This window comes from Leucopleurus acutus, assembly GCF_964270905.1.
Source record: "Leucopleurus acutus genome assembly, chromosome: 2".
NCBI classification, from domain to species: Eukaryota; Metazoa; Chordata; class Mammalia; order Artiodactyla; family Delphinidae; genus Leucopleurus; species Leucopleurus acutus.
Window position 1 is genome coordinate 43,373,779 of NC_139143.1, and position 24,488 is coordinate 43,398,266.

A 24,488-nucleotide genomic window follows, 5' to 3' on the forward strand; every position below is an offset into this window, starting at 1 on the left:
GCTTGTAGGTTGTTGCATTAACACAGAAGCTGTATCTTAATTCTTCTGCCCCAGGCGTGACTCTTTGGTGGGTCAGGGAGCAGCTTCCTGAGGGTAAAACAGTGATGGGTTCTAACATACCTTGTAGTTTTGGTTCTCCTGCAATGCTTTGCGATCCAGACTGGGGAAGCACATAGCATGGAAAGCATTATGTTCAAGGCCCGGATAGAAACATAGGTTCTATCCCACATCAGGTGGGCTAGACGGCCAGGAAGAACTCTCTCCAAGAGAGAACTCTCTACACACTGACACCCTGAAGAAGAGTCTAGGGGTGGCAGGAAGCTTATAAGATATGGCAAGGTTTAGCAGAACCTAGGAATGGCCTTAGGAGACGAGGGGGTCCTTTACCTAATCACTGTCCCCCAAGAGGCTTTGGGTCAACTATTCTAAAACCTAACTCATCATCTAATTAGCCTCTAGTCTATGGAAGGAGTCTATTCATTTGGTTACTTGAGTTTTGATTACTAGCCTCTTGATCTTGGAGGATACCCCAGGGAGGTATGAGATTTAAGGTCAGGTGTTCCATGGATGCTGTACCAAGACTTTTTTTAATGCCTAAGAGGAGCACTGGTTATATCTGCTTTCAGTTTATACCATCATAGAGAGTCTTTCATTACAGAGCTTTGGCATCTTGACCACTGGTGTAGACCCCAAAGTGTTCTCTTATTGAAGAGAATCTTGGTCCCACTTGCAAGCTGTCCCCTAGCCTCCCTCAGCCCAGCATTGGAGGTGGGGGAACTCTGGTTTAGATACATGTCCTGGGGTGTCTAAAAGTGGGACTACAGCAAACTGCTCTGAAAGGATTGCCTGGGAAACAAGTGATATGGGGGACAAATGCAGTCTGAGCCTCCTTGGTGGCAATCACTGTCTTTAATTATTAATTAATTCACATTTTTGATTTGTTAGCAAGTCCCAGCTTGTAGGTGCTAGTTGAAGTGCAGAGCTTAGAGGGAAAAAGACCTTAAAACCTTAGCTCTTTGGAGATCAGCCCCTCCCTGGCACCATCAAACCCCCTCTTTTCTCCCCTTTCACTCAGAACTCTTCAAATACAGGGGTTATGAATGTTTGACCATTCTCTTACACGATTAGGTCTCTGTGAGTGACAAAAAGGGAAAGGGGTGTCTTCCCTGAGGTGGGGCTTGCGAAAGTCGCTATTTACATTTTTCTCCTCCTCTTCCTCCTTCCTGTAGAATTCTGTCTCCGTCAGGAGAGCAGAGGCTCTTGTATGGAGACAGGAGATGCGAAATCTAGCTTTGACACTAGTGTATCTCATTTTTTGCCCTTGGACAAAATTCTTCACCTCTTAGGACCTCAATTTTCTCACCTGGAAAATGGTAAGAATGTGTTTTTGATTCCTTGTATGTATGCCCATGTTACATAATCCCCAAGGCCTCAGGACTCCAGACCTTTTATGGTTTCTCCCAATATAGGCAGAGGTGAGAATACCTGATGAGGATTTTAGTGAGTGTAAATACACAGAGATGCTGTGGCTTCGAGGGATTCAGTGATGTTTTTAGAAAGGTTGCTAGCCGGGTTTGTGGCCTACGTGTCCCGGTGTCTAGCAGAGCACATGGAATCTAGTGAGTATCCAAATGCGTATTTTTAATGAGGGAAAGAAGAAGAGAAGATGGAAGGGAGTGGGGGATTGGGAGACTCGGGGATGGAGTGGAAGGGAGAATCCCACTGACATCCCAAAACAAGGGTGCAGAGAAGCCCTGAATGGCTTTCTGAAATTGTCTTTCCACCCACTGTGGTCCCTTTTCTTTCTGAGAGGTCCCCTTAGATCTTAATTCTCCTTCCACACCTTAGTTCTTTCATTAGGAATAAACTGTAGGTGGGAATGCCTCACGTCACCTCACCCCCAACAGGAACAAGTAAGCCAGGCTTGGATGCCACCGAGAAGGGACCAACATACCCTCTGAGGACAGGTAGGAAAAGCCTAGGTGGGGTGTGAGTGCAGGGAGTGGAGGCCCGGAGCTGAGGGCCCTGAGGATCAACGTGATTCAGAACGTGATTGCCACGTGCAGAGGGATGGGTGCAACCAGGGCTCTGTCTAGGCTTCTCTGGGGCCGTTCTGGGTGGCAGCGGCCATGTTGTTGGTCTGGAGCAGGTAGGTGGTGAAGGCCATGTCGGCTTCCTCCTTGGATGACTAGGGGGCAACAGGAGAGGGGTCAGTGTTTGGGGCGTTGGCTCAGAGAGTGGGGGTCGGAGGTGGGGGATGCACTAAGTATCCTAAATTCATAATCTTGGCCTAAACAACCCAAGACTGTGTTCACCCACTGTTCTCATTCCAGCCACCGTGCTCACCAAGAGGGACTAATTTTGAGAAATGGAAAGTTGCAGCTTCTAAAAATATCTCCCTCTGTCTCACTACCTCCTTCCAACACATGGAGTGGAACCATCTCTGTTGCCTGGGCCCGTCCCCGGAAGCCCTGCCCCCGGTCACGGCCAAGGTGGCCTAGGTTGGCGTCAGCTACAAGGTTTACATTTTTCTTTCTCTACCAGTTCAGAGACACAACACCAGGCTGGAGGGGAAGGCTGTCTCCAGGACTGACTCATTCTCCTAATTGTTCCCAGTGCTGGGATCTCTGCTGCCGCCAGGGAGAGTAGATATGATAACAAGCGTTAGTGCCTTGGGATCAGGGAAGTACGAGGAGAGGGTAACATGTGACCCAAAGGCAGGCAGGATTTCAAGTAACATGGCACTTGGTTGGGGTGAGAATGGGCCTCTAGTGACTATCAGTACCTCCCACGAGCAAATGTCTTCCGGGCCCAGGGAAAATGCTGGTCCCAGCAAACCCTCAAGCGAGGGTGGTGACCTGAGTCTATGGGTCCCATGGCCAGCATTTGACATTTGACCTGCCCACCCTGTGGCTGAATCTTTAATGCATTTGCCTTCCTCATCCCCTGCCAACCACTCCCCCTGCCCCCTCCCCCCCACTGCCGTCTCCCTCCCTCCTGCCAGTTTACAGCCTATAAACGCAGCTTACCTCCTGCCTGGGCCTCAGCCAGGTCAACACCACAACCAGAAAGATGCACTTTCCAAATACTGTTTACACCCCCTTCCCTACTCTGGCACCAGCCCCACTCTGAGGTGGTTTTTCCTGATGTCTAACTGCAGTCCCTCATGCTGCATTTCCTCGTCACCCACGTGAGGCCTCCTTCTCCCTCCTTGCTCTCACCCTTTTCGCCTTCTTGGGTTCTTCCTTCTCCACGGCATCCTCGGTAGTGGTGGCGAACTCTGTGTGAAGAGCAGGGGTGGGTGGGTCAGCCCTCCCCGGCCTCCTATTCCCGTCCCAGATGCGGAGTCAGGGCTAATTCTTGTTCCCCAGGGACTGGGCATTCCCTTGAGTGAGGGATGTACCGTCTTTTCCTCCGAGAGTTGTCTCCTGAGTGTCTGGAGAGGCTCCCATGTTGTCATGGGCTCCAAAATCCCTGGAGTTCTCAAAGTCTGACATGCTAATGTCCGTCCTGTAGCTTCTGATTGAAATCCGGTCTGTCAGGGGGCAAAGAGGAGTTGGTGTAGAGATGGGGACCGGGGCGTCCCCGAGGGAGCCCCACAGGAGAGCTGAAGGGGGGCAAGTTCTTTGCTGCTCGTCTCTGACTAGTACCCAAGGCAGATTAGAAGTGACCCGAGTCTCCTCCCCAGTCCCTTTTCACAGACAATCTAGACTCAACAGTCGCTGACCTCTCTTCATCACTCTGCAAACTTGCAATGCCCAGGACCTTGTTTTGTACTCAGAGATGTTTATTCTTACCCCTGTCTTGAGCCGTGAGGAAACCAGAGGTATGAAACTGGGACACCCCGAGTCACACAGCTGACTGGTCCTCACACCAGGCTGGAAGCCCAGCTTTCCCAGCACCCTGCCCTCCTCTCCCCAGCAGCTATGCCTCTGAACTTAGACCCGCAGCAATTGAAGATGGACTTCCAGCAGAGATGACGGCATTTGGACCACAGCACTTACTGTAAGTTTTGAGCATGTATGGGTTTATTATTCCCCACCTCACTTTCCTGGACCCTTCCTTTGAGCTGATAAAAGGGAACAAATCATGGCAACTCCCCTCAGCGCCTCTGAGCCAGGACTGAGGCTCAGTGTTGGAGGTGGGGGGCAGGGAGCACCCCGGGACTCACCGACATTCTTCCTGTGTCGGGCTCTGACCACTGCAATCGCTACGGCCCCTGCAGCCAGCACCAGGGCCAGGGGCACCAGGGTGAACAGCGCTTTGGAGCTCCCACCTTGTCCTGCAGAGCTGGAGGGAGCATTAATTTAGTTAGTCCCTGCAAGGGACACTGGGGATCCCAGGAGGTGCTGGCCGGTTGTCTCCAGCCAGTTCTTCCTTCCTGGTTAATCCACTGCGTCCTCCTGATACAGCCGCCCGAGCTCTGTTCTTCTAAGAAGCCCTCCTAGACAGGACAAAGCTGAGGACCGGGCCTTGCCTGCATCCCCGGACTGGGAAATTGAACTGAATGGTGAACACCGCACTGGTCGCGGGAGAAGGGCAGAGAGCACAGACCGAGGCAGTGAGGGCTGCCTCCGCTGTGAAGAAGCGGACAGGCTCTCCTCCTTGGGCCTGGTGGACCAACCTCAGGTCCTCAGTCTCCAGAATGTTCTCCGGGTGGGAATCCCCAAATCTCTCCTCACCTGCCGGGATCTGCAGGTGCTCCGCTCCCACCAGCTGGACCTCCAACATCCTTCACTGCTCTTTCCTCTGCAAAAAGGCTGGGACCCTGAATGACTTTGTTCTCAGTCTCCCTGGCCCTCGGCTCTATCGCCTCCTCACCAGGAGCAGCATTCACTCGACTGGTATCCTGGGACCCTGGAGAGAGCAGAGGGGGCTGGATTATGGTTCTTTCTGTCCTTGAGTTTAGGGAGTCTGAGGAGTGGGACTTCATTAGGAACCCCAGGGTCAGGATGAGATTTCAAGACTGTTAGGATAGGGTCTCGAAGGACACTAGAAACAGGACTGGTGGTCTTCAGTAGCTTGTCACAGATGACCTCGGTCCCATTCATAGCAAATTCACTTCCATCTGCAAGGTTCCGTGTCATTAGATCCAGCTATGCATAAGGGCTGACCCATCATTTGTGGACAGGGAGATTTTTCACAGCTTTGAAACCCTGCCCAGGGCCTCTTGACTACAGGGCTGGGCGCCATAGTGCTGCCCCCTGGTGATAGCTTGGTTAGGGCTCCCTCAGTGAGCCTGACCAACTGGATGCTGACATAATCGAATTTCTGGAGGGACTAAAAATACCTTCATTAGGGATAAAACATTTCATGTGATATTTTAAAAAGGGGCTTGAAATGCAAACTTATTAGAAGATATTGCCCCGATTTTCTTTATCAGACCTTGTACATGAAGGTTATCTGGCCCTCTTTTGAGCAGACTTTGGCAGAGTATGACGCATATAACAGTGACTTTGACATTTCTACATATAGAAGAAGATCTCTCTGTATAGAAAGGGCTTCAAAGTGGCCTGAAGGAGCAACTATGGGACTTGTCTTGAAACTGAGGTTAAATGGCAAATCCACTATTTTTAATTAGTTTGTATATTTATTGGGATGCCCTTTCTGGAAGGCTAAATTAGACCAGGTGGGGGCATAATCTACCCCCCTCCCCACCCCCGCCTCTTATAGCCAAACCTAGGGGCCACCCCTGATGGAGATGCTCTTAGGCAGCTTTCTGTGGGGTCCCAGGGTACGTGGGCATGGCCCTCGGAGACTCACCCTTCACCTTCTTCTCCACCGCCACATAGACAGCCACAGTCTCTCCGTATTTGTGGCCCTCCTTCACTCCGCACCAGTACCAGCCTTCGTCCTCGCTGGTGACGGAGTTCAGGTTCAGGGACAGGACCTGGCTCTTCTGGTCGCAGTTCACAAAGGCCTGGCTGGGGCCTTCGTCCTGGCTGGGCAGGGTCCTGCAGCCTTTGTTGCTCCACTTACACCAGTACTTCTCATAGGAGTAGAATTTGCAGGGGAAGTGGCAGGAGATCTTGAGGGTCTCTCCCAGCAAAGCCTTGACATTCTTGGGTACCTTGAGGCTTGGTTCTCCTGGAGCAGGGAGGGAGAAATAGGCACAGAAGTCGGCGCTGGTGATGCTGCAGAAAAGTGACGGGGGGACAAGGGGGATGCTTTGTCCACAGCCTATTTCCTCTTTGGACAGCATGGTAAATAAACACACTATACTGAACACAAAAGCACTTGTAATTATGTGTCTATAATAGATTATTGGTGACCACCGTGAGTCACTCTAGTCTATCACAGACCACAGACCTTGCTAATGACTTCAGTTTGCTTTCCTCGTTGTTATCTGCTCTCCTAGACTCAAGACAGCCATACTCTACTCAGCTGACGCCGTATATACTGTAAAAGAAGCCGATACTCTTGATCGCTGGAGGTGTGGTAGTTTGAAGAGTGTGGGGCAGGAAAGGGTTTGTTACAAGTGTGAACGGGACGGGGATGGGTGCTTGATACAGGTATGAGCAGGTGGGCTCTCTCCATCAGCATGGAGGTGGGGGAAGGTGGGAGGCAGAGTGGTTGGGGGGTGTTGCTGCTGCTGACTGGAGGGGTACCTGGGGCTGCCTGCCTTCCCTCTTGCCCCCGTGCAGCAATTACCTTCCACAACCTTGAGCTCCACCGTGGACATCCAGCGAGTATCGCCGCTTGTCACACACCAGTAGAAGCCGGCGTCCTGGGTGGTGAGCTGGTTGAGGATGACGGTGTAGGTGCCATTGCCTGGCTCCTCGTACAGTGCGAGCCTGCCCTTGTACTGCTCCTTGACCAGCCCCTTGCTCTGTACCAGCTGCGGGCAATGGCCACCCTGAGTGTCTTCCCAGCGACACCAATACTTCAGGCTGTCTGTGTCCTTCGGGTTGTAGGCACAGGACACGGCCACGGAGCCTCCCACCACTCCTTTCACCACAGGCTGACTTGGGGGAATCATGGTCTCTAGAAGCACAGACAGGGATGGGAAGGAAGAAGAAATGTAGTCTGGGCAGCCTCTTCCCCGTGGGCTCAGCCAGGGTGGAGAGTGACATTTAGACCAATCACCTCACCCTCCTGAGAAAGTGAAAAAGATTTTCCTAATGTCACAGAGCCCAGCACTGGAGCCTTCACCCAGCCTCCAGGAGACTTCCCCACTGGTCTGGCGACCTTGATTCCTTCCCCACCTTATTCTGAGCAGAGAATGGAAGGGGTGTAAAGAGAGACTATTAGCCTTTCTCCTTAGGCTTCTTACAAAATCTCCCCCTAGGTAAGTTTTTGTCTGTTTATTAGCTTGTCCCACAAAATGGCCAGATGTTTTTTCTCCAAATTAAGAAAATGTATTAGAACAGTATGATTTAAAATATACACTATGTAGCACAGATAAGTTTAATTGTTGAGCACCCCGACTGAGGGCCATGTCCAAGAGAAGAAGCATGGCTTCTCTCCAAGAAGCTAAAGTTGAGGTTCCATGAGAACCCCAGATGACTGAAGATGCTGAGGGATGTGGTGAGGACCGAGCTAGATGGAGAAATGATGTACAGGGAATGTGAGCCCCTTACAGGAAAGTCACAAGGGCAGTGACCATGAACTTCAAGTACTGGTTCACTGTGTCTCATGAAGGTAACTCTGTGTGGAGTGCTCCAGCGTGAGAAGAAGCAGAGATTTAACCTGCTGAATAACAAATAACCCTAAGAGATGTTGGAGGGGAGATTTTAGAAGCTGGGGCATTGCCTTCCTGGGAAAGCTTTGCGACCAACGTAAGTCAAGACTTCTTCCATCTGAGTGTGAAGGATGAGATGCCATAGTGCTCGAGGGTCAGGTAGCCTCCGTGTTATGTCCTCACCATGGCTCCCTGAAACCCAGGCAATCTACAGGTCGGGTCTCAATCAGGAGCTTCACTCCCCTCATTCCTATTGATCAGGGACGGCCATCAAAGGCCTTTGATAACAGAGAAGAAGAGTTAGGAGATCACACAAGGCAAAGGCTGTGTCGTATAGCTCTCGTGTACAGCTGCCCACAGAACATCTGATCCAGGGCTCGTCAGTGAGCAGCTATTGTCAGCTGACTGACGGAGATTAAATAGACTCACAGGGAGCGAGTGAGGCTCTCCCCTGCCAGACGGCCCACCTCTTCCCTCTCCCCACTCTCAGGTCTCACCTTCATTGACGAAGAGTTGCCAGGCCTGGGTGGGCCAGCCTTCCTGAGGCTCACCATCAGGGTTGGCTCCGCACAGGTAGAGCCCCGCATCCTCTTTCCTCAGGCTGGTGACAAGCACACTGAAGCCGTCATCCTTGAGAGTGAACAGGATCCTGCCCTCAAAGTCCTGAGCCTTCTTCCCCAGCGTGTTGAAGATCACACTGCAAGCTTCCGCATTTTTTACCTGGCACAGAAATTGGGCCACATTTGCCTTCTCGGGGCCCACGATACAGTCAAAGGTCACTGAGCCCCTCAGGTCTCCATAAATCAGCTCACGCTTGGGCTTCAGCACTTGGAGGTCAGCATTGCTCTTGTCGGCGTTGGCATCATCCCCAGCCTGGCAGACGTACATCCCAGCATCGTTGAGCTGGATGTGGTTGATTTCAACGCTGAACGCTAATTCGTTGGTACCCTGAATATTGAGATGTACTCTGTTGCTGTAGCTGGGGCTCACATACCCAGTAGAGTCGGTGACTAGCACGCAGCTCTGGCCTGTCTTCTTGCACACAGATTTCTTCTTCTCAGAATTCACAGCCTTGAAAGGGCAGTTGATGGTCACTTTTCTGCCCAGTTCTGCTGTGTAGACGTGGATGCCATTTATCTGCCCAGGAGCTGCAGAATGAGGGGTGGGGGGTAAGTTGTGATTTTGCTTTCTTGCAACATAGGACTACTCAATGTTCCCCTTGAGGGCTGGGTGTGCCTGTCACCTGGAGTGCCCTCTTTTCCAGAGGGACACTGTCGGAATATCTACCAAGGCCCAACTTTACTGCTGCCTCCTCTATGAAGGCTTCCCAAGCTGGCACTCATCTCTCCCTCCTCTATTCTGTCTTGATACTTACACCTGTATCACTTATTACATCCAGTCTTGTGGACTTTGGGCAAGAACTGATCATTTTATTTACGCTGAGAGTTCTGATGGACTAATGGATCTCAGGTTAGAAAATATATTTTAAAAGAAGCCTTCTGGTGACCCAAGGTCTTGATCTGAAGGGTGCTCTAATAGCAAGAATTTAAGGGTCCCTATGAATCTCTCCCTGCTCATGGGCCTCTTGTCCCTCCTGCAACAAATCTAATGAGAGAAGCTGTTCTCCTCATGCTCTTCTAAGTTAGAGCCTTAGTAAAACCTGAAATGTTTCAGGCCCTGAAGACCTAGAAAAGTGCCCCCGCACCCCACCACCAAGTAGGTCCCATCTGTCTCGTTTCCATGTTCTATTATGCAAAGTCCTTTCCTCCAGATGGACCTTCAGATGGGCCTTCCCCATGCCCTCTCAGGAGATCCTTCTTCAGGCCTTCCTGTTGCTCCTGGGATGATTCCCTCTCACTTTTCCCCAGAAGTCTAAGGCACCTGGATCCTTACCTTGACTGACTTCCAGGCTCACATCAAAGGACAGGCCTCGGCTGCTAATGCCCAGACCACACTTGTAGAGCCCCGAGTCATTCCGAGTGAGATGGCCGATGTTCATCACAAATGTGCCGCTCTCTGGGAAGTTGGTGAGGTTGGCTCTGCCCTCATAGTCCTTGGAGACGTAGCCCTCTGAGGAGATGAGGGTAGTGCAGCGGCCCCTGGCTCCCTGCCGGCACCAGTACTTACGGGTATGCCGGTTGACGGAGGTGGCCGGGTAGTAGCACTTGATAGACACTGAGCTGCCTTCCACACTGCTCACCTCCTGAGGACCGAATATGGGACTCTTCATGGAGACCACTGTGGGGACAGAGACAGAGGCTTTCCGAGGCTGCAGGAGGGTAAAGCCCGCTGAGAGGATCCAGACAGCCCACGCCGAGGACATGAACGTTTCCTCCCAAGACATGTGCCTTCTGTGGATTAATTACCATGTGCTACAGCTAGGCAATTGCTAAATTGCCAAACTATTGAACAATTCTTAAATTTTAATCGTAATTCATTAATGATAACCATTTTAAGGAAAACGGAATCACAAACTTATTTAGTGATATCCCTTGTGTGTGTGTATATATATATATATTTTTAAACCACCCTCGTGGGGTGCTACATTATTTCCTTTGTTATCTGTTATTTCCTTATATTTCTGAAAACGCTTTACAGATTACTTTCTTTTTTTTTCCAGATAAAAATATTAAGAGCCACAAGGATAAGTCATTTCCCCAAAACCCCCAAACAAAGCAACTCATAGTGATGCTTCGTTCAAGGTCAAGGTCTTATTTTCTTTATTCCCAGTGAAGATCCTTCACCAGACCCCTGACCTTCAAATGTGGGAGCGCCATTTCTGTTCCCCATCCCCAGCGCTGGCTCACCAATCCATTTTCAGATGTGGCCTCTCTGCATCGTCTGTGCGGTTACTCCTCAAGGGAGTCCAGGCTTTGCAAAGGACATCCTTGGGGACGGGCCTGATTTCAGAGCCCCCAGGGAACTGGGTCTGGGATGGGGGTGGGCTGGGACCTGGCCGACGCACCTGGGAAGACAGCCAGCAGGCAGGCGAAGAAGAGGCGCGACATCGCTGGAGGATCCCGTGGGGCTGTGCCACCCAGGCCGCCTTCTTGAGTGGTTGCTGAAAGACAATAGCATGAGGTGATGGAGTGCCTTTGTCTTCCAAGACTAGCTGACCGAGTTCCTGCAACACCTGTTTGATTTTGTATCTCCAGTAACCGACATAAAACCTGTGGAAGAATGAATGGCTCCGCCTTTCCCATTACAGTTCAAAGTCCCATTATCCACAATGCTTCTTTGTTCCTTAATAGGTATAAGTAGATTTTCATCTTCTCAACTAAGCTGCAAAGTTCCTTTGGGGTAGGGACACGCACATGGGTCATTTCCTCTCTATCCCTGTCCGGGGGTCACGGTCCTGGGCAAGATCCGTTACAGCTCAGGAACAGCTCACCGGATAATTGGTTACTACCAAGAAATAGCTCCATCCCTCTGTTCCAGCCGCCCTCCCTACACCCCTGGGAGGTGGAGGGGGGCTGGCATATTTTATGGCGTGTCCTATGAGTAAGTAGAGATGCCTAGATGCAGCCTAGCAAGGATTAAAGTGATGATGATGGTCATAACCACCATGAATGGTCTTGTACCATGTTCCAGGCACTGTGTTAAATAATGTACCTGTATTATCTCATTTAAACTTGATATCGCCCCACGGAGGTGGGTATTCTATTTTTGTTGTTGTTGCTGAGGAGACGGGCAATCTTATCCACATTTTACACAGGAGGAAATGAAAGCTTAAAGGTTAAGTGCTTTCCTCGCGTTCACACGAGGATTAAGTGTGGGGATAGGTAGGGTGGGAGTGGAGGAGGTGGGCAAGACCTGAATCCTGCTTTGTCTGACCCCCAGGATCTAAGCCCTGAGCCTCTCTTACTGCACTGTATTGCACCTCAAAGAGAGTGGGATGCTTATCCCTCATGCTTATTGCTGTTATTTGTAGAGCCCCCTTTGCTTATCAAAACATTGTCATTTACACTATTTCACTGGAGCTCTGTAAGTTCCCTTTAAATAAGACAGAACAGATATAATTACAACCATTTCATAGATAAGAAAATCAAGATCTTGAGATGCTGAGTGATCTGCCCACGATTTCCCAGACGCTCAGTTATGGGGTTGGGGTTCAAAATGTAGGTGTGATGGCCTCTGTTATCCTGGTTGCTGAGGTGGGTCCGACGGAGATGGAGAATCCAAAGTAAGGCCACTCAGAGGGTGCAGCACGTGTGGACCTTGTAACATCTGTGGACATAGCCCAGGGCTGGGGAGGATTGAGGGCCCCAGGGTCCAGCCTGACCACAGCTGTCCTCTGGACCCAGACTGCAGCCTAAAGGAGGAGAGAGGCGAAGAGGGGAGTCCCCACTTTCCCACGGACTGTGACAGGATTTCAACTTTGGAATGGACTTGAGGAAGAGAGTGTGAAAGGAGAAAACTGTGTTCACAAGTGCTGGGCAGTAACCAGCGCCCGTAAAGATAAGGAAGCTCTAAGCAGCGGGGAGCGTGGAGACGCATCTCCCAGGCTCCCTTACTGCCTTGGCCCTGTTCCTACTCTCAGAGACGCCCTTCGCTAGCTTGAGCCAAAGGAAATAGAGCTGTTTATCTCGGTTATTTCTTTTCCGTGAGGGAATTTCCCAGCAAGGCACCTTTTTATTTCCTTGTGGAGATAAAGGTATTCTGTTTCTCCGGTTCTTCAGAAGAGTAAGAGGAGCGGGTGGGGGCAGATATGGGTGTCGGGTGGCAGCTTGAGGCTCTCTTGATTCTAGTTAACTGCCCTGGACTTTTCATACCAGGCCAATGATTAACTTCTGGGGTGGGGCCTTAGCCAAATGCCAACGTCCCTCCCAGCCTGGATGTGCTCAGGCAACGCTGGCTGCAGGACCACCTGAGTGGGCACCGTGCTGGCCATGAGATTGACTCCCAGGTGGGGGCAGGGGTCAGAGGCCTGGGAAGTCTCTCTCCTCTGGAGCACTTGGGATGGACTCGCTGCAGAGTCCCAAGGACTCTACCACCCGCCATTTGCGCTGGCCTTGGATGCAGTGGCCAGTGGGCGGACACAAAGCCACGTGCTTTGAGGAGCCCAAGCCAGTAGCAGCTCTCTGGTTCTGGTCACTCTTCTCACCTGACATCAGCAAGCTTCCTAATATTTCTGTGAGACTGGGGTCGGTCTTCCCATAGGCTGAGCTGGGGGATGCAACCCCTCCTCTGGATTGGTAAAAGCAATTTGCCTTGGGTTACATAGAGTCAGATGCCAGATCTTCCAAAGCGGGGGTCCCGACTGCCAGCCCAGGCTTCTCTCATCTGTGACATGTTTGGATGGCCGTGAAGGTCCACGTCGGGGGAGGACACGCACACGTACCCATTACCCTTTGCATAACCTCACACCAGGGATGAGATCACCAGGCATGCGCAGGGGGAGGGCAAATCTGGTAGAAGTTGACCTTGGTGAGGAAACACACAGTCCAGTCCCCAGGGATACTGGACTCTTCCCGTGTCCCCATGCTCTCAAGAGCAGGAAATCTTTGCTCAAAGCTAAACTTGAAACACAATTTCTCTGTTCGCAGCTGAAAGGACCCTGAGCTTTGCGAATCATTTGAAATCCCTTCCTCTCAAAACCAGACTTTCTCCCAAACCTGGGAGATTCAGGTCTCAGGGAGGCCCCAGTTCCATGGTAGCTGGGGCTGGAGTCAAAGGATTTGCTTTAGGAAGGAAAGAAAGAGCATAACATCTAGTATGCACCAGATGCTTTGCTACCTTCTTTTCTTATATGACTTCATCCATCATCTCAGCCAGCCGAGGGATAAATAATATCTTCATGTGCAGATGGGAAATCTAAGGGTTAAGAGATTCTTGGCCCCAAGACTCCACAGCAGAGTGGGGGCGAATCGCTACCCTATTAGCACTACTTGGATGCTCAGAGGGACCCGTTCTTTTGGGATCTACATGGGCTAGTATAGCATGCGTGAAGGCACATTTTCTGGCTCTTAAAAAGGAGCCATGGGCTTCCCTGGTGGCGCAGTGGTTGAGAGTCCGCCTGTCGATGCAGGGGACACGGGTTCGTGCCCTGGTCCGGGAAGATCCCACGTGCCGCGGAGCAGCTGGGCCCGTGAGCCATGGCCGCTGAGCCTGCACGTCCGGAGCCTGTGCTCTGCAACGGGAGAGGCCACAACAGTGAGAGGCCTGCGTACCGCCAAGAAAAAAAAAAAAAGGAGCCGTATTTTCACTAGTCAGGCTGGGATATTCTAAATCATTCTCATTTTACCAAGTTACCGACCCTGATATATTCATAACGTATGTCTACACCATTGTGGGTTGGGGCAGGGTGTTAGCCCTGCTGAATAATAGAGTCTATCTCCTCGTAGAATTAATCTAGCTCTAGCTCCCCTGAAGTTAGAGTGGTTGGTCTTCAGCTCTCACGGCTTGGAGTCAAATCTCTGTCCATCTAATCTTAGGGTTTTCTCCTTTTTCAGAGGGAGGAGGCTCTCCTGGACCAAGTCCTGGCTTGGCTGCTGGCGAGCACAGGCCCTCAGCAACTCTGGGTTCTTCACCTGTTTGGCACACAGCAGAGGGTCAGCTGAAGCTCTCACAGCCTCCGGGGCTTTAGAGGGAACAGAAGCAGGCACTGTGGGGACTTGAAGCCAAGTGGGCAGTTTCTGACTTCCTGTGAATGTGAACTTGGGGGAACAGGAAGCTTGGGGCTCAGAGGAGCAGGGAGTGGCTGGTCTGGCTGGGGAAGGAGCTTTCCTTGGCCTGGACTGAATGGCCAGGAGAGGCACTGACTGGGTCCATGTGGGACTATCACTCTCCTCTCCCGTGGGTGCAGAGGCCGAGCACAGACTAGCGTGAGCCTGAAAACCACAGCATCGCTAGGGGAGGGAAGGCAGTCTGTGTAGTCTGGAAGGGCCTCAGACTTGTAGTGGCAGGCAGGCGCATAGGAGAGGCTAAGTTTATGTAAGCCCTGGATTGTGGGAGAATCTCCAAGGAAAGACAGTGTTGGGGAAAAGGAATCGGAACTCCAGAGGGCAGGGAGATGGAGAGAGAGCAGCCACAGGGTCCAAAGGATATATGAGCTAGAAAGACCCAAGACTTTCTGGTTCCATTCCTGTCAAAAGTCGGAATGCAAGACTTCAGCAGAAATTAAGCATTTGGGATACAAGCTCCATGAAGCTCTGGGAATAAGACTTGTGGATTTTCAGATGGCCTTTCCACAAAGACTGAGAACCCCTGTTATTGACTCCATCCCATTCTACCCTGATGTGTAAGTGTTTACCTCACTACTCTACCAGATGGCAAGCTCCTGGAAGTTAAGAGTCAACTGAAATCAATCTCTCCACCTCCAGAAGGCCTTGCTCTCCAGAGAGTGCCTGGCGAAGACCAGCTGCTCAGCAAAGACTGATTAGATTGGGAATAGTTACAATCTCATTCCCTCTCTGAGAAGGGCAAAGTTAGGGCTGATTTCTCTCACTTTGCCCAATAGCTTCTTGGTTCTGGGCACTCAAGGGAAAGTAGCATGAAGAGGAGCATGGAGGATGGAAGAGAACCCAGAGGTCCAGAGTCCTGCTCTGTCACAGGCTACCAGAAGAGCTCTACCACTTGGGCAAACTATGCTGGCTCAACTTTCCCATCTGTAAAATGGGCATCATGGTCCCTGACTCTTCTAGTTGAAGGGCTACTGTGGGAAGGGGGACTGTGGAGTGGAATAACAGGTTAATATATATGGAAGCACTCTGAAGAGTATAAAGTGCTCTTCCACCGTAAGAGGTTGCAATTACTCCTTAGCACAGGAGGGTGAGGGTCTGTGCACTTAACTTTTACGGTTGCTGTGCACTTGGAGAGTAGCACAGAACACGGACTCCTCAGCCTGGCTCTCGTCTCTCTTACTTGGGGCTTGTGTGATTGGGGGCAGGCTATTTAAACTCATTGAGCCCCAAGTCCTCATTTGTAAACTGGAGACAATTGTACCTAGTAGAGTGAGTCGCTGTAAGGATTAAATGAAGCAACATATGTAAAGTTCTAAGCAGGGCGCTGGGCTTAAAAAAAAATAGTTCCTTGCCCATATCCTCTCTAAAATCAACACAGTCTTCTCTTTTTCCTGTCTTAGAGTGAGAGAACAGAAGTCTATTTGCTGAGTGTCCTTTGAAGACTGGGGGGAGCTGCTCAGATTAGACCAGCATGGCCTGAAAGAGAACTAGGTTAGAAGTGAGGGACCATAATTATAGCTAGCTCGTACTGAGTCATTTTCAAGTGCTTTACATGTGTTAACTCATTTAATCTTCACAACCACACTAGAAGGTAGGATAAAATGGGCAAATGCATTTCACAGATGAGACAGTTGTGGCCCAGAGAAGTAAGACATTTGTCCAAAGTTATACAGTAGGTAAGTGCCTGGGATGGGATTCAAATACAGGCATTCTGGGTCAAGAGTACAAGATTTTAGTCACTGTGCTGTACTGAAGAGGGTCTTAGAGTTGAGAGGAAGCAGTCAGGAGGGGAGGGAGCAGGAAATCCAATCTCAGAAGAGAAGTTAGTCCAGTTCTCGCCTCTCTGCTTTTCACAGGAAAGGTAGTTCCTGTGAAGAGACTCTATTTGAACCCGGAGGTAGGTGCCAACAGAGAAATTTCTTCCTGAAAAAATAATACTGATTGCTATTTATTTAGCACTTACCACGTGTACAGCATGCTACATTCGTTTCCTAAAACCAGACACGTTGCCTTCAAAGCTTCTTTCTACTCCATCACACTGTGTCAATGCCAGGGACTTTGGTCTCCCAGCTTCAGCCCACCCAAAGAGGGGCAAGACGTAGATGAGGGGATCTCTGCTGAGCACATGCCTGAATAATGTTATTGTTTATAAAGCTGGGTATTGTGTTTTTTAGGTGATGTCAGAATGTCCCCATGACCATCTCAAAATGACTGCCCCAAAATGTTGTCATTTGTACTTGCTGGGTGAACTTACACCACTCACATTAACTCACAGTCTTAGTTTCCTCAACTGTAAAATGGGATTGTGATACCTACCCTGCCTACCTCCCAGGTTTGTTTCAGGTGGGAAGGGAATGAAGCTGTGAAAGCCAAGGATAAGTGTGTTTACTACTTGGAAGCTGCTGCTATCACACTATTTGTAAAGTAAAGCCACAGTGTCTAGAGGTGCTAAGAGACAGCCTAAGAGACAGCTAGCTGCTCTCCTGGCTCCTGATTCATTGCTCTTTCCGCTACATCACCACACCCAAGGCCAGGGAGAGAGATGGATGGAGAGTTTCAGAGCTGGCTCTGGGCAGACCAGAGACTTGCCTTCTTCCCTAACCCATGAATTGGCATAGCTCGTCCCCAGGTGTTCAGGGACCTGTAATTCCCCTAGTGAAGGGGGAGAGTGATGGCGAAGGCTGTGGTGCAAAACAGCGCCAGCAGCTTAGGTGGCCTGGGGCAGTTGCGAAAAGGGAAGTGGGGGTGGTGAGAGACGGAGCTTGTGCAGCGTCTGTGCTTGTGCCGGAGGGTCCCCTGGCTGACCTGGGGATGATGTCGGACTGGGCCAGGGGAAAGCCTATGTCTGAGGCCTCCGGGCTGCAGAGCCAGGAGGAACATCAGGACTGGGGAATGCTGCCTATGCCTGGGAGGGGTCTCTGCCCGCCTCACTCACTTTCCCAGGAAGGACCTCATTTTTCCCACTTGAGCAGGTGCAGGATGTTACAGTGATACACACTACACCTCAAAGCGGCAGGAATCTGCAAGAGCAAAGCTGGGTTGAAATTGGAAAGGATCTCAGAGGCTCTTCGAAGCCGGGAATAAGGGGCTGCCTGTGCCCTCACCAGAAAGGTAGAGGTGGAAAGCTTCAAGGACTAGAAGAGTACCTGCCTCGCGCCAAGCACTGCATATGCCTTATTCTATCCAGGTCTTTCTGCTGCTCAATAGTCCTGGAATAACTGAACCGAACTGAAAAACACCAAACAACTGTTATTTCGCTCTAGAGTTTTCAAAGCAATTCCACACGTTTTCTCATTTGAATCTCACATCCACCCTAAGTGATTGGCCTTATTTGTATCCCCATTTTACACATTAGGAAACCGAGACTGAGAGAGCGATTAGGTGACTTACCTAAGGTCACAGTTAAGTTATAAAGGAGTTAGTAGGGAATTCGGAGACCAAACTTAGAGCAGAACCACACGTGCTGACCCAGGACATCCCTTCTTCCCACCTGCTGAGCTTCCACCCATGCGTCCTTACTCAGCTCTCCGAGATGCGCCTGCCTACTCCCCCACGACAGGCTCGAGCACACAAGCAGCGACCACGCTCTCCTCACCCCACTCTCTGTAAGCTGGGAGTCATGCACGCAGAGAGCACTGCCTGAGACACCATCCCGGGCCCTTCCCAGATGGCATCCCTTTGGGGATCCCAGGGCAGCCACACTTACTGTTAACCACTTCCTTCTATCCTGTCAGCTTCTTGGGCACAGCCTGCTGACCAGTCCGCAACCCTTGTCTTTCTAGAAGCCTCTGGCAGGACACTGGATGCTGCTGCCAAAACTGAAACTGTGTGTGGTGCTTGACCCACACCTGGGCTCTTAAAGGGACACTCTCCCATGGGCATGGCGGCTGGCCAGTGGCACGTGACTCCCCCAGATCCCTTGCTTTCCTTTCCTTTTGGCTTTCCTGGCTGGCACCACTTGCTTCTCCTTGACCTTGGGAGACTCTGTTCCTTGGGAATATCCTACATCTTTACAGCTGCAGGATGTGAGATAGGGTATCAAGCATGAAGAGCCCGTTCTGTTGCTTTCTAGCTGCAAGATTCTAGGCAAGTCACCTTCATATTTCTTTTCAGCTGGAAAATAGGGAGAGTAATACCAAACCTACAGGTTGAGGATATAACCAGATATTAGATGTGAAACACCTAGCCCAGGGCACGGCGTGGAATCGATATGCATCGGAAGGGGTATAGGTGGCAGGAATAGCCTCACACCCTTGGACTCATATCTCCACTCACCTGGCGACATGTCCCCCACTCCCTGGGCTATTCAGCCTGGATTAAGTCCACTTGTTACGCATCTCCTGCAGAGCCCCTTTTGCCAGCTCCAGAGCTCCCAGGACCCCGGGGACTGTGCTCTTCCCTCCTCACTCACTAGAGGAATTGGAGATTCCGGCTGCCTCTGAGCTCCCCCGGGAATGGCAGACCTCGGAGTCTTGTTGGAACCTGGGCTTGGCACCTCGGCAAAGAGGGCGCTGACAGGCAGAGCTGGGGTAGAAACCTCCTTCCCTGACTCAGTTAGTCCTTGGTGCTCTCCCTGACCCGACCCAGTTAGGACTCCCAGGAGTTCCCCAAACGACCTGAGTCACACAAGTGAACCCCACTCCCCAACAGACATGTGCGTCCTCCACCCCTCACCATGCTCCCCCAACAGAATCCTGCCCCATCATACCTGCGCAGGTCTGGCCCAGGCTCTCCCTACAACATCCTACGGACTGAATCCCAAAAAGGGGAAGGAGGAAAGGGGAAATAGAGTCCCGGAAAAACACAAGGCAGTCAGAGCCCAGGTCTTATTTTAGCTAACCACTCAGTCACAGCAGGCTATCAACTCGCGATCACAGGTTTGGATGGCGAGAAAAGAAACCAGGTTCTCTACTGTGGAGCTTAATTTTAGACCCTAAACCCACAATCTGACTGATGTAAGAAAAAAGCTACCTAGTCATTTCTGGGCAAAGTCGGTCCAATTCAACGATATCTCAGTCACTTGACTCCCGATTGAAAACTCAGTCTCATTCTGGATTTTCTTTCCTTTTCGTCTCCCCTCTCTCCTCTGGTGATGATGTGAACCCTGGGGAAGTGGGCCTGGGTGAGGGGATGGCTTGTGCCAGTGTAACTGTCGAGGCAGTGGGAAGGAGGGCCCCATCACACTGGCCTTGCTTTGTCATGGTTCTATGTTGGCCTCATGCACCGGAAGGAAATAGTCCCATCCACTGAGGTGTAATGTGCCCTGCTGGTGGGTGGCCTTTACACTGGCTCATCCTGAGAGTTCTGTTGTCCACTCTGTGTTCTACTTGTCCCTTCGTCTGGGCTCCTTTGGGTGGGACCTCCGGGCCCACTCAGCCCTTCCTCGCCCTTCTTGTGTATACAGGGAAATGCGGCTCACCTGCATCTTTCTGATGCCTCCGGGAGATCGTGAGCCTCAGAGGCACGTTCTCCCCAACACTCCTTGTAGCCTTCTGTGCTCAATTGTCCCCATGTAACTGAGGCTGCAAAGGACATTGACAAGATGCTAACCACCAAAGTTGCATACAGGACAAGCAAGGCACAGGCCCCCTTGGCTCTGGTGTCTCCAAACCCTTCTGGACCTCTCCGTCATTGCCAACCTCCTCTCCCGACTGCAGCCCTGATCTAAGCCCGATGGTGGTGGGCGGGAAAGCACAAAGACATATCGATAGCTAAGCCATCTTTCTTCCCCTTCAGCAATTGTTCTTCCTCCCAGTTCCAGGGTCAATGTGAAGTGGGAGGATGTGAGGGGAGATGGAGATGGTTTGGGGGCAGTTAGGGGAACATCCTGGTTCTGCTCCTTTCAAAGGTTTTCCTTCTCTCTCTCTCCTTTGGAGCTCAATTGTCAAGATATTTGTAGGTTTTGTTTTCTTAGTCTCATTAACCGATTTCCTCCAAAGCAGGGATACCTTGTGTTATCTGGGCTGGAGTTGGTGTTAAGAGAGGTCCACTGAGCACTAAGACAGAACCTTGATGAGTGTAAGCCTGTGGGGAGGGAGGGAAGCACGTCCATGAAACAGTTGCTTCTCATGCTGCCTTGGGGGCCTCAGATCTCCACTCCTATTCCTGTAGCCTGTGATGGTGGGAGGGTTCCTCGATCATGTCCTGCTGTATTCCCAGGAGTCCCCAAGGCTATCTTAGCACACCGTTCCCCCACTCACCCTCGCCCCGCCCTACATATCCAAGACCCGCCTGGATTAGTGATCCAGCTTAGGGAAAGAAGAAAATGAGAAGTAGAACCCGGGGAAGAGCCACAAAGTCAAGACCCTGCGTCCTATTTTGGGCTCAGCCACATGCTAGTGATGTGATTAGAGTCCCCCAGCTTCCCCTCTTTCTCTGTGGTTTCGCCACCTGGAACCCACTGGCCCTAAGACATAGCCCCTGCATCCCAGTCCTGAGAGAGGAGATACTGGCCAAGAGGTTCCAACTACCCAACTCAATTGTGATGATAGCAACAGGAATTATACCTCCAAAACTGCCATCACTTCATCTGCTTAAAAGCTCCCCCTCCCTCTGAAAATAATCATATGAGAAGAATATAATAATGAGAACGGCTTCTCATTTGGCTTTCACGACTCTGGGACTCAGCATGAGTCAGTGTGGGGAAGTCCAGAGCCCTGGTCTGGGGACAGAACGCCTATATCGTGGCTCTGGCTCTGCCTCTAACTTGCTGAGCGACCTTTGCCAAATCACTTCCTCCTTTAGGGCTGCAGTCGTTTCATCTGTTGAATGGGGGCGCTGGACCAAATGGTCTCCAAGGCTTTTCCGGTTCTAGGATTCTGTGTTTTGATCGAGCACCCCATTAGAGTCCTGTGGCTGCTGTAACAAATTACTACAACCTGTGTGGCTTAGAACAGCTGAAATGTATTATCTCTTGGTTCTAGAGGCCAAAAGTCTGAAATCAAGGCATGGGTGACGTGCTTCCTCCGGAAGCTCTGGGGAAGAACCTGATCCTTGCTTCTTCTGGCTCCTGGTGGCTGCTGGCATTCCTTGGTGTTCTTTGGCTTGTAGCCGCATCCCTCCGATCTCTGTCCTTGTGCTCACGTTGTCTTTTGAAAGTGTATCTCAAATGTTTCTCTGCCTCTCTTATAAGGACACTTGTAATGGCATTTGGGGTCCACCCGGATAATCCAGGATGATCTCCTCATCTCAAGATCCTGAATTGAATTACATCTGCAAAGACCCTTTTCTCAAATAAGATAACATTTACAGATTCTAGAGATCAGGAGGTGCACATGTCTTTGGGAGGTCGTGTTTCAGCCTACCACAAGCATCTACTATGCCCATGACCAGTTAGATCAGTTTGCCACAAAATTACGCCCACAAAAAGTTCGAGGTCCAGGGAGATTTGAGACATGCAGGGGTATGCATCCCTGTTCCCCAAGGGCTTATGGTTTAACTGAGGAGTCATCACCCCAACACACCAAGAGCGACACCAGCCAGGCAGTGTAGCCTTGTGGAAAGCTCCCAAGCTCCAGACCCAGAACGCCCTGGGTTTATGTAGGAGCCCTGCCACCTACTAGCGGGGGGACCCTTGACAAGTTTTTTAATGTCTCTGGACCTTGGTATTCTCATTTATAAAATGGGGCTAATTACACTTACCCCATAATTATGGTATGAAGATTAACTGTAATATGGACAGTGGCTGGCATCTAAAAGGTGTTTATTGTCCAGCTTCAAACCAAGGGCGGGGAAGTGGAATGACTTGCCCAGGTTTGCATGGTGAGTTGATGGCATGGATGGGTTGAGAACCAAGGTCTCCCAGCATTGGGCACTTTCCTCCACTTCCCAAAGCCTTTACTCCCCCAGATGAATCTTCTGAATTGTGTTTCCCCAGGCAGCAAAGGGCTCCCATTTGCATCCTGAACTGATCCAGGGAAGACGGGAGGGGGCCAGGTCCACACGCCTCCGCAGGTCCAGCCCTTCAGATTGGCACCACTAGCGTGTTGCTCCCAGACCTGGGGCTGACCCAGCCACCAACAGAGAAGGGGAGGTCAACGCCATCCAGTCCTCCCCCAGAACTCCACTGCCCTTCTGGCATTGCTCGCTGTGGATGGTCTCCATGAATGTAGCTGGACAAGTGGGATAAGATGGGACGGATGAAATGCCTATAACTGCCGTTTACTGCCTGCTCTCTGCTCCTATGTGCGGATTTTTAGCTAAGTCAATGTTTAACCCTTGTCTGGAGTCAATGTTTAATCCCAGGTCAGCCAGCCCTGAAATTTAGCACTCCTTGGTAAGCCAATAATATATAGTATTTTAGTATCAATCACTGGAAAATAGAATTGTGACAGTGGATCTACCAAAGCTAAATAGCAAGCCCCATCCCCCCCCTTTTTTTTTGTTTTAAGGATGTTGACTGTTTGGGGTTGTTTATGCCAAGTATGCTGCCCTCGTCATCAGCAAATAATGATCTAGCATTTCCTGGCCCCAGCTGTCATCTACTGGCAGGAGCACAGCATTGGTTCTTCCTGTTCTAATTTCACCTTTGAGGCTTGGGAGAGGGCATGGGATGCGGACGACTGCCCTTTTGGTCAGCTGAGTGCTGCCGTCTGGCAACGTGGTCCCTAGTGTGGTCACTGCCTGGAATCCCAAACTAGTACCGTCCAGTTGGCTGGGCTTGCTTGGGCAAGCTTTTGGGGGAGTTTCTAAGCACAGACTTATGTTCAGAGGCTCCCTGGTGAATCTCCCCATTAGGAAGTAGGTAGAAGGAAACTTCCTTATAAATGCTCTATGTTTGCCTGGCTACTGGGGGATTTCATAGGGGCTCCCCAGGGCCCTTCTTAAGGAGCTTGGAGCATAGCATCTATGACCTGGCAGCATTGTGTCCATGACAAGAGCAAGCTCAATGAAGGAAAAGTCAGGATGGCAAGCTGGGTGGTGGACACGTGGGGAGTGTGAAAGAAGGGGAGAGGGCTGCGACCAGATTAGAGGTTCAGGTTACTGGATGTGTTGGAGAGGGTGACTTACTGGCCAAGTGTGTGCACCTGAGCCTCAAATCTTTTCTTTTTTCTACATGAACTCACTGAGTCACCTCCTTCTCCCTGACTACCTGTCTCCCTATGTCACTGTCCAGATGTCCAATCCCTCATCTGTTTTCCTAGCTCTGTTGACTCCCAATCAGGGAGTGAAAAACAACATTTCTTCTAGGCCTTCCGGGGTGGTGGTGAGGAGGATTGTCTGTACTCTATCATTGTGGCTGGTGGGGGAGTGAAGGCAGAGACTGTGGTGGGTGCCCCCTGAGCCTATGTCTTGTCCCGAGGAGGCTAGGAGTGATGAAGCGGAACATGAAAGAGTCTGGAAATGGAAAGTTGGCCTTGGTCCCAAGGCTCCCTCTATTTCTCCTAAGCCAGTCCCGGGACCCCAAAGAGCTTTTATTCTCTGGTTCTGAAAGGCAGGAACAGATTAACAAACCACTTCTGAGGTTACCAAACCACTCTCTTGCCCTCTACTACCACCATCCCTTGGCCAGGAAGGGGCGGAAGAAGGAAGATTTTCAGAGTAGACATCCAAAGTCAACAGAGTGTCAGGTGACAGGGCCCAGCCCCTCTCATAAGCTACTGGTGTCCTCCTGAAGCCTTGTTGTTTCCTTGTTCCTGGTCTGAGCCTGGCCTTTAGCCCAAGGTTTGCCTAGCAGGCAGCCATTGGAAAAACATCGCCTGTGATCCCCTGCAGCCTGTGCCATCCGAGCCTCAACAGTCCCACCTGTATAGTGGTGTACAATCTGCTTCTTTCCGGTGACGTGTACTGTCATTAATTTTCAGTTTTCTTTGCTACACGGGTGGAGGAGAGTGCTGGCAAAATGAAAAATTTAGACAAGTTGCATTTCCTAACCAGTCTGTCCTTCCCATGCCAGGCTCTAAAGAAGTGAACTCCCTGATGCCCTTTTTCTGAATTCGTGTCTGAAGTGAGGTGCAACATCTTCAAATTACGGGACAACTTGGAAAACGCCTTTGGTCATGGTCATCCTGGCTCTCTTCCTCTTGTCTAAGATACTCAGGGCTGGGGAGGCAGGACTCTGTAACATTAGGAGAAGAAGTGGTCCTTGTTGATTGACCCTCTACACTCAGAGCAACACTGGTAGA

General features: G+C 50.8%; 1 protein-coding gene across 1 annotated transcript; it reads right to left on the reverse strand.

Moving 5' to 3' along the window:
* Positions 1-890: 890 nt before the first annotated feature.
* PIGR (polymeric immunoglobulin receptor) lies at positions 891-18,177 on the reverse strand. The gene is made up of 11 exons (XM_082832723.1): positions 18,071-18,177; positions 10,647-10,742; positions 9,575-9,919; positions 8,179-8,829; positions 6,652-6,984; positions 5,764-6,087; positions 4,683-4,857; positions 4,172-4,290; positions 3,404-3,535; positions 3,222-3,280; positions 891-2,188 (listed from the first exon to the last, which is right to left on the reverse strand). Exons 2-11 carry the CDS (start codon positions 10,687-10,689, stop codon positions 2,093-2,095), a joined length of 2,277 nt encoding a protein of 758 aa, XP_082688849.1. The 5' UTR covers positions 10,690-10,742; positions 18,071-18,177; the 3' UTR covers positions 891-2,092.
* Between the last annotated feature and the right edge of the window lie 6,311 nt (positions 18,178-24,488).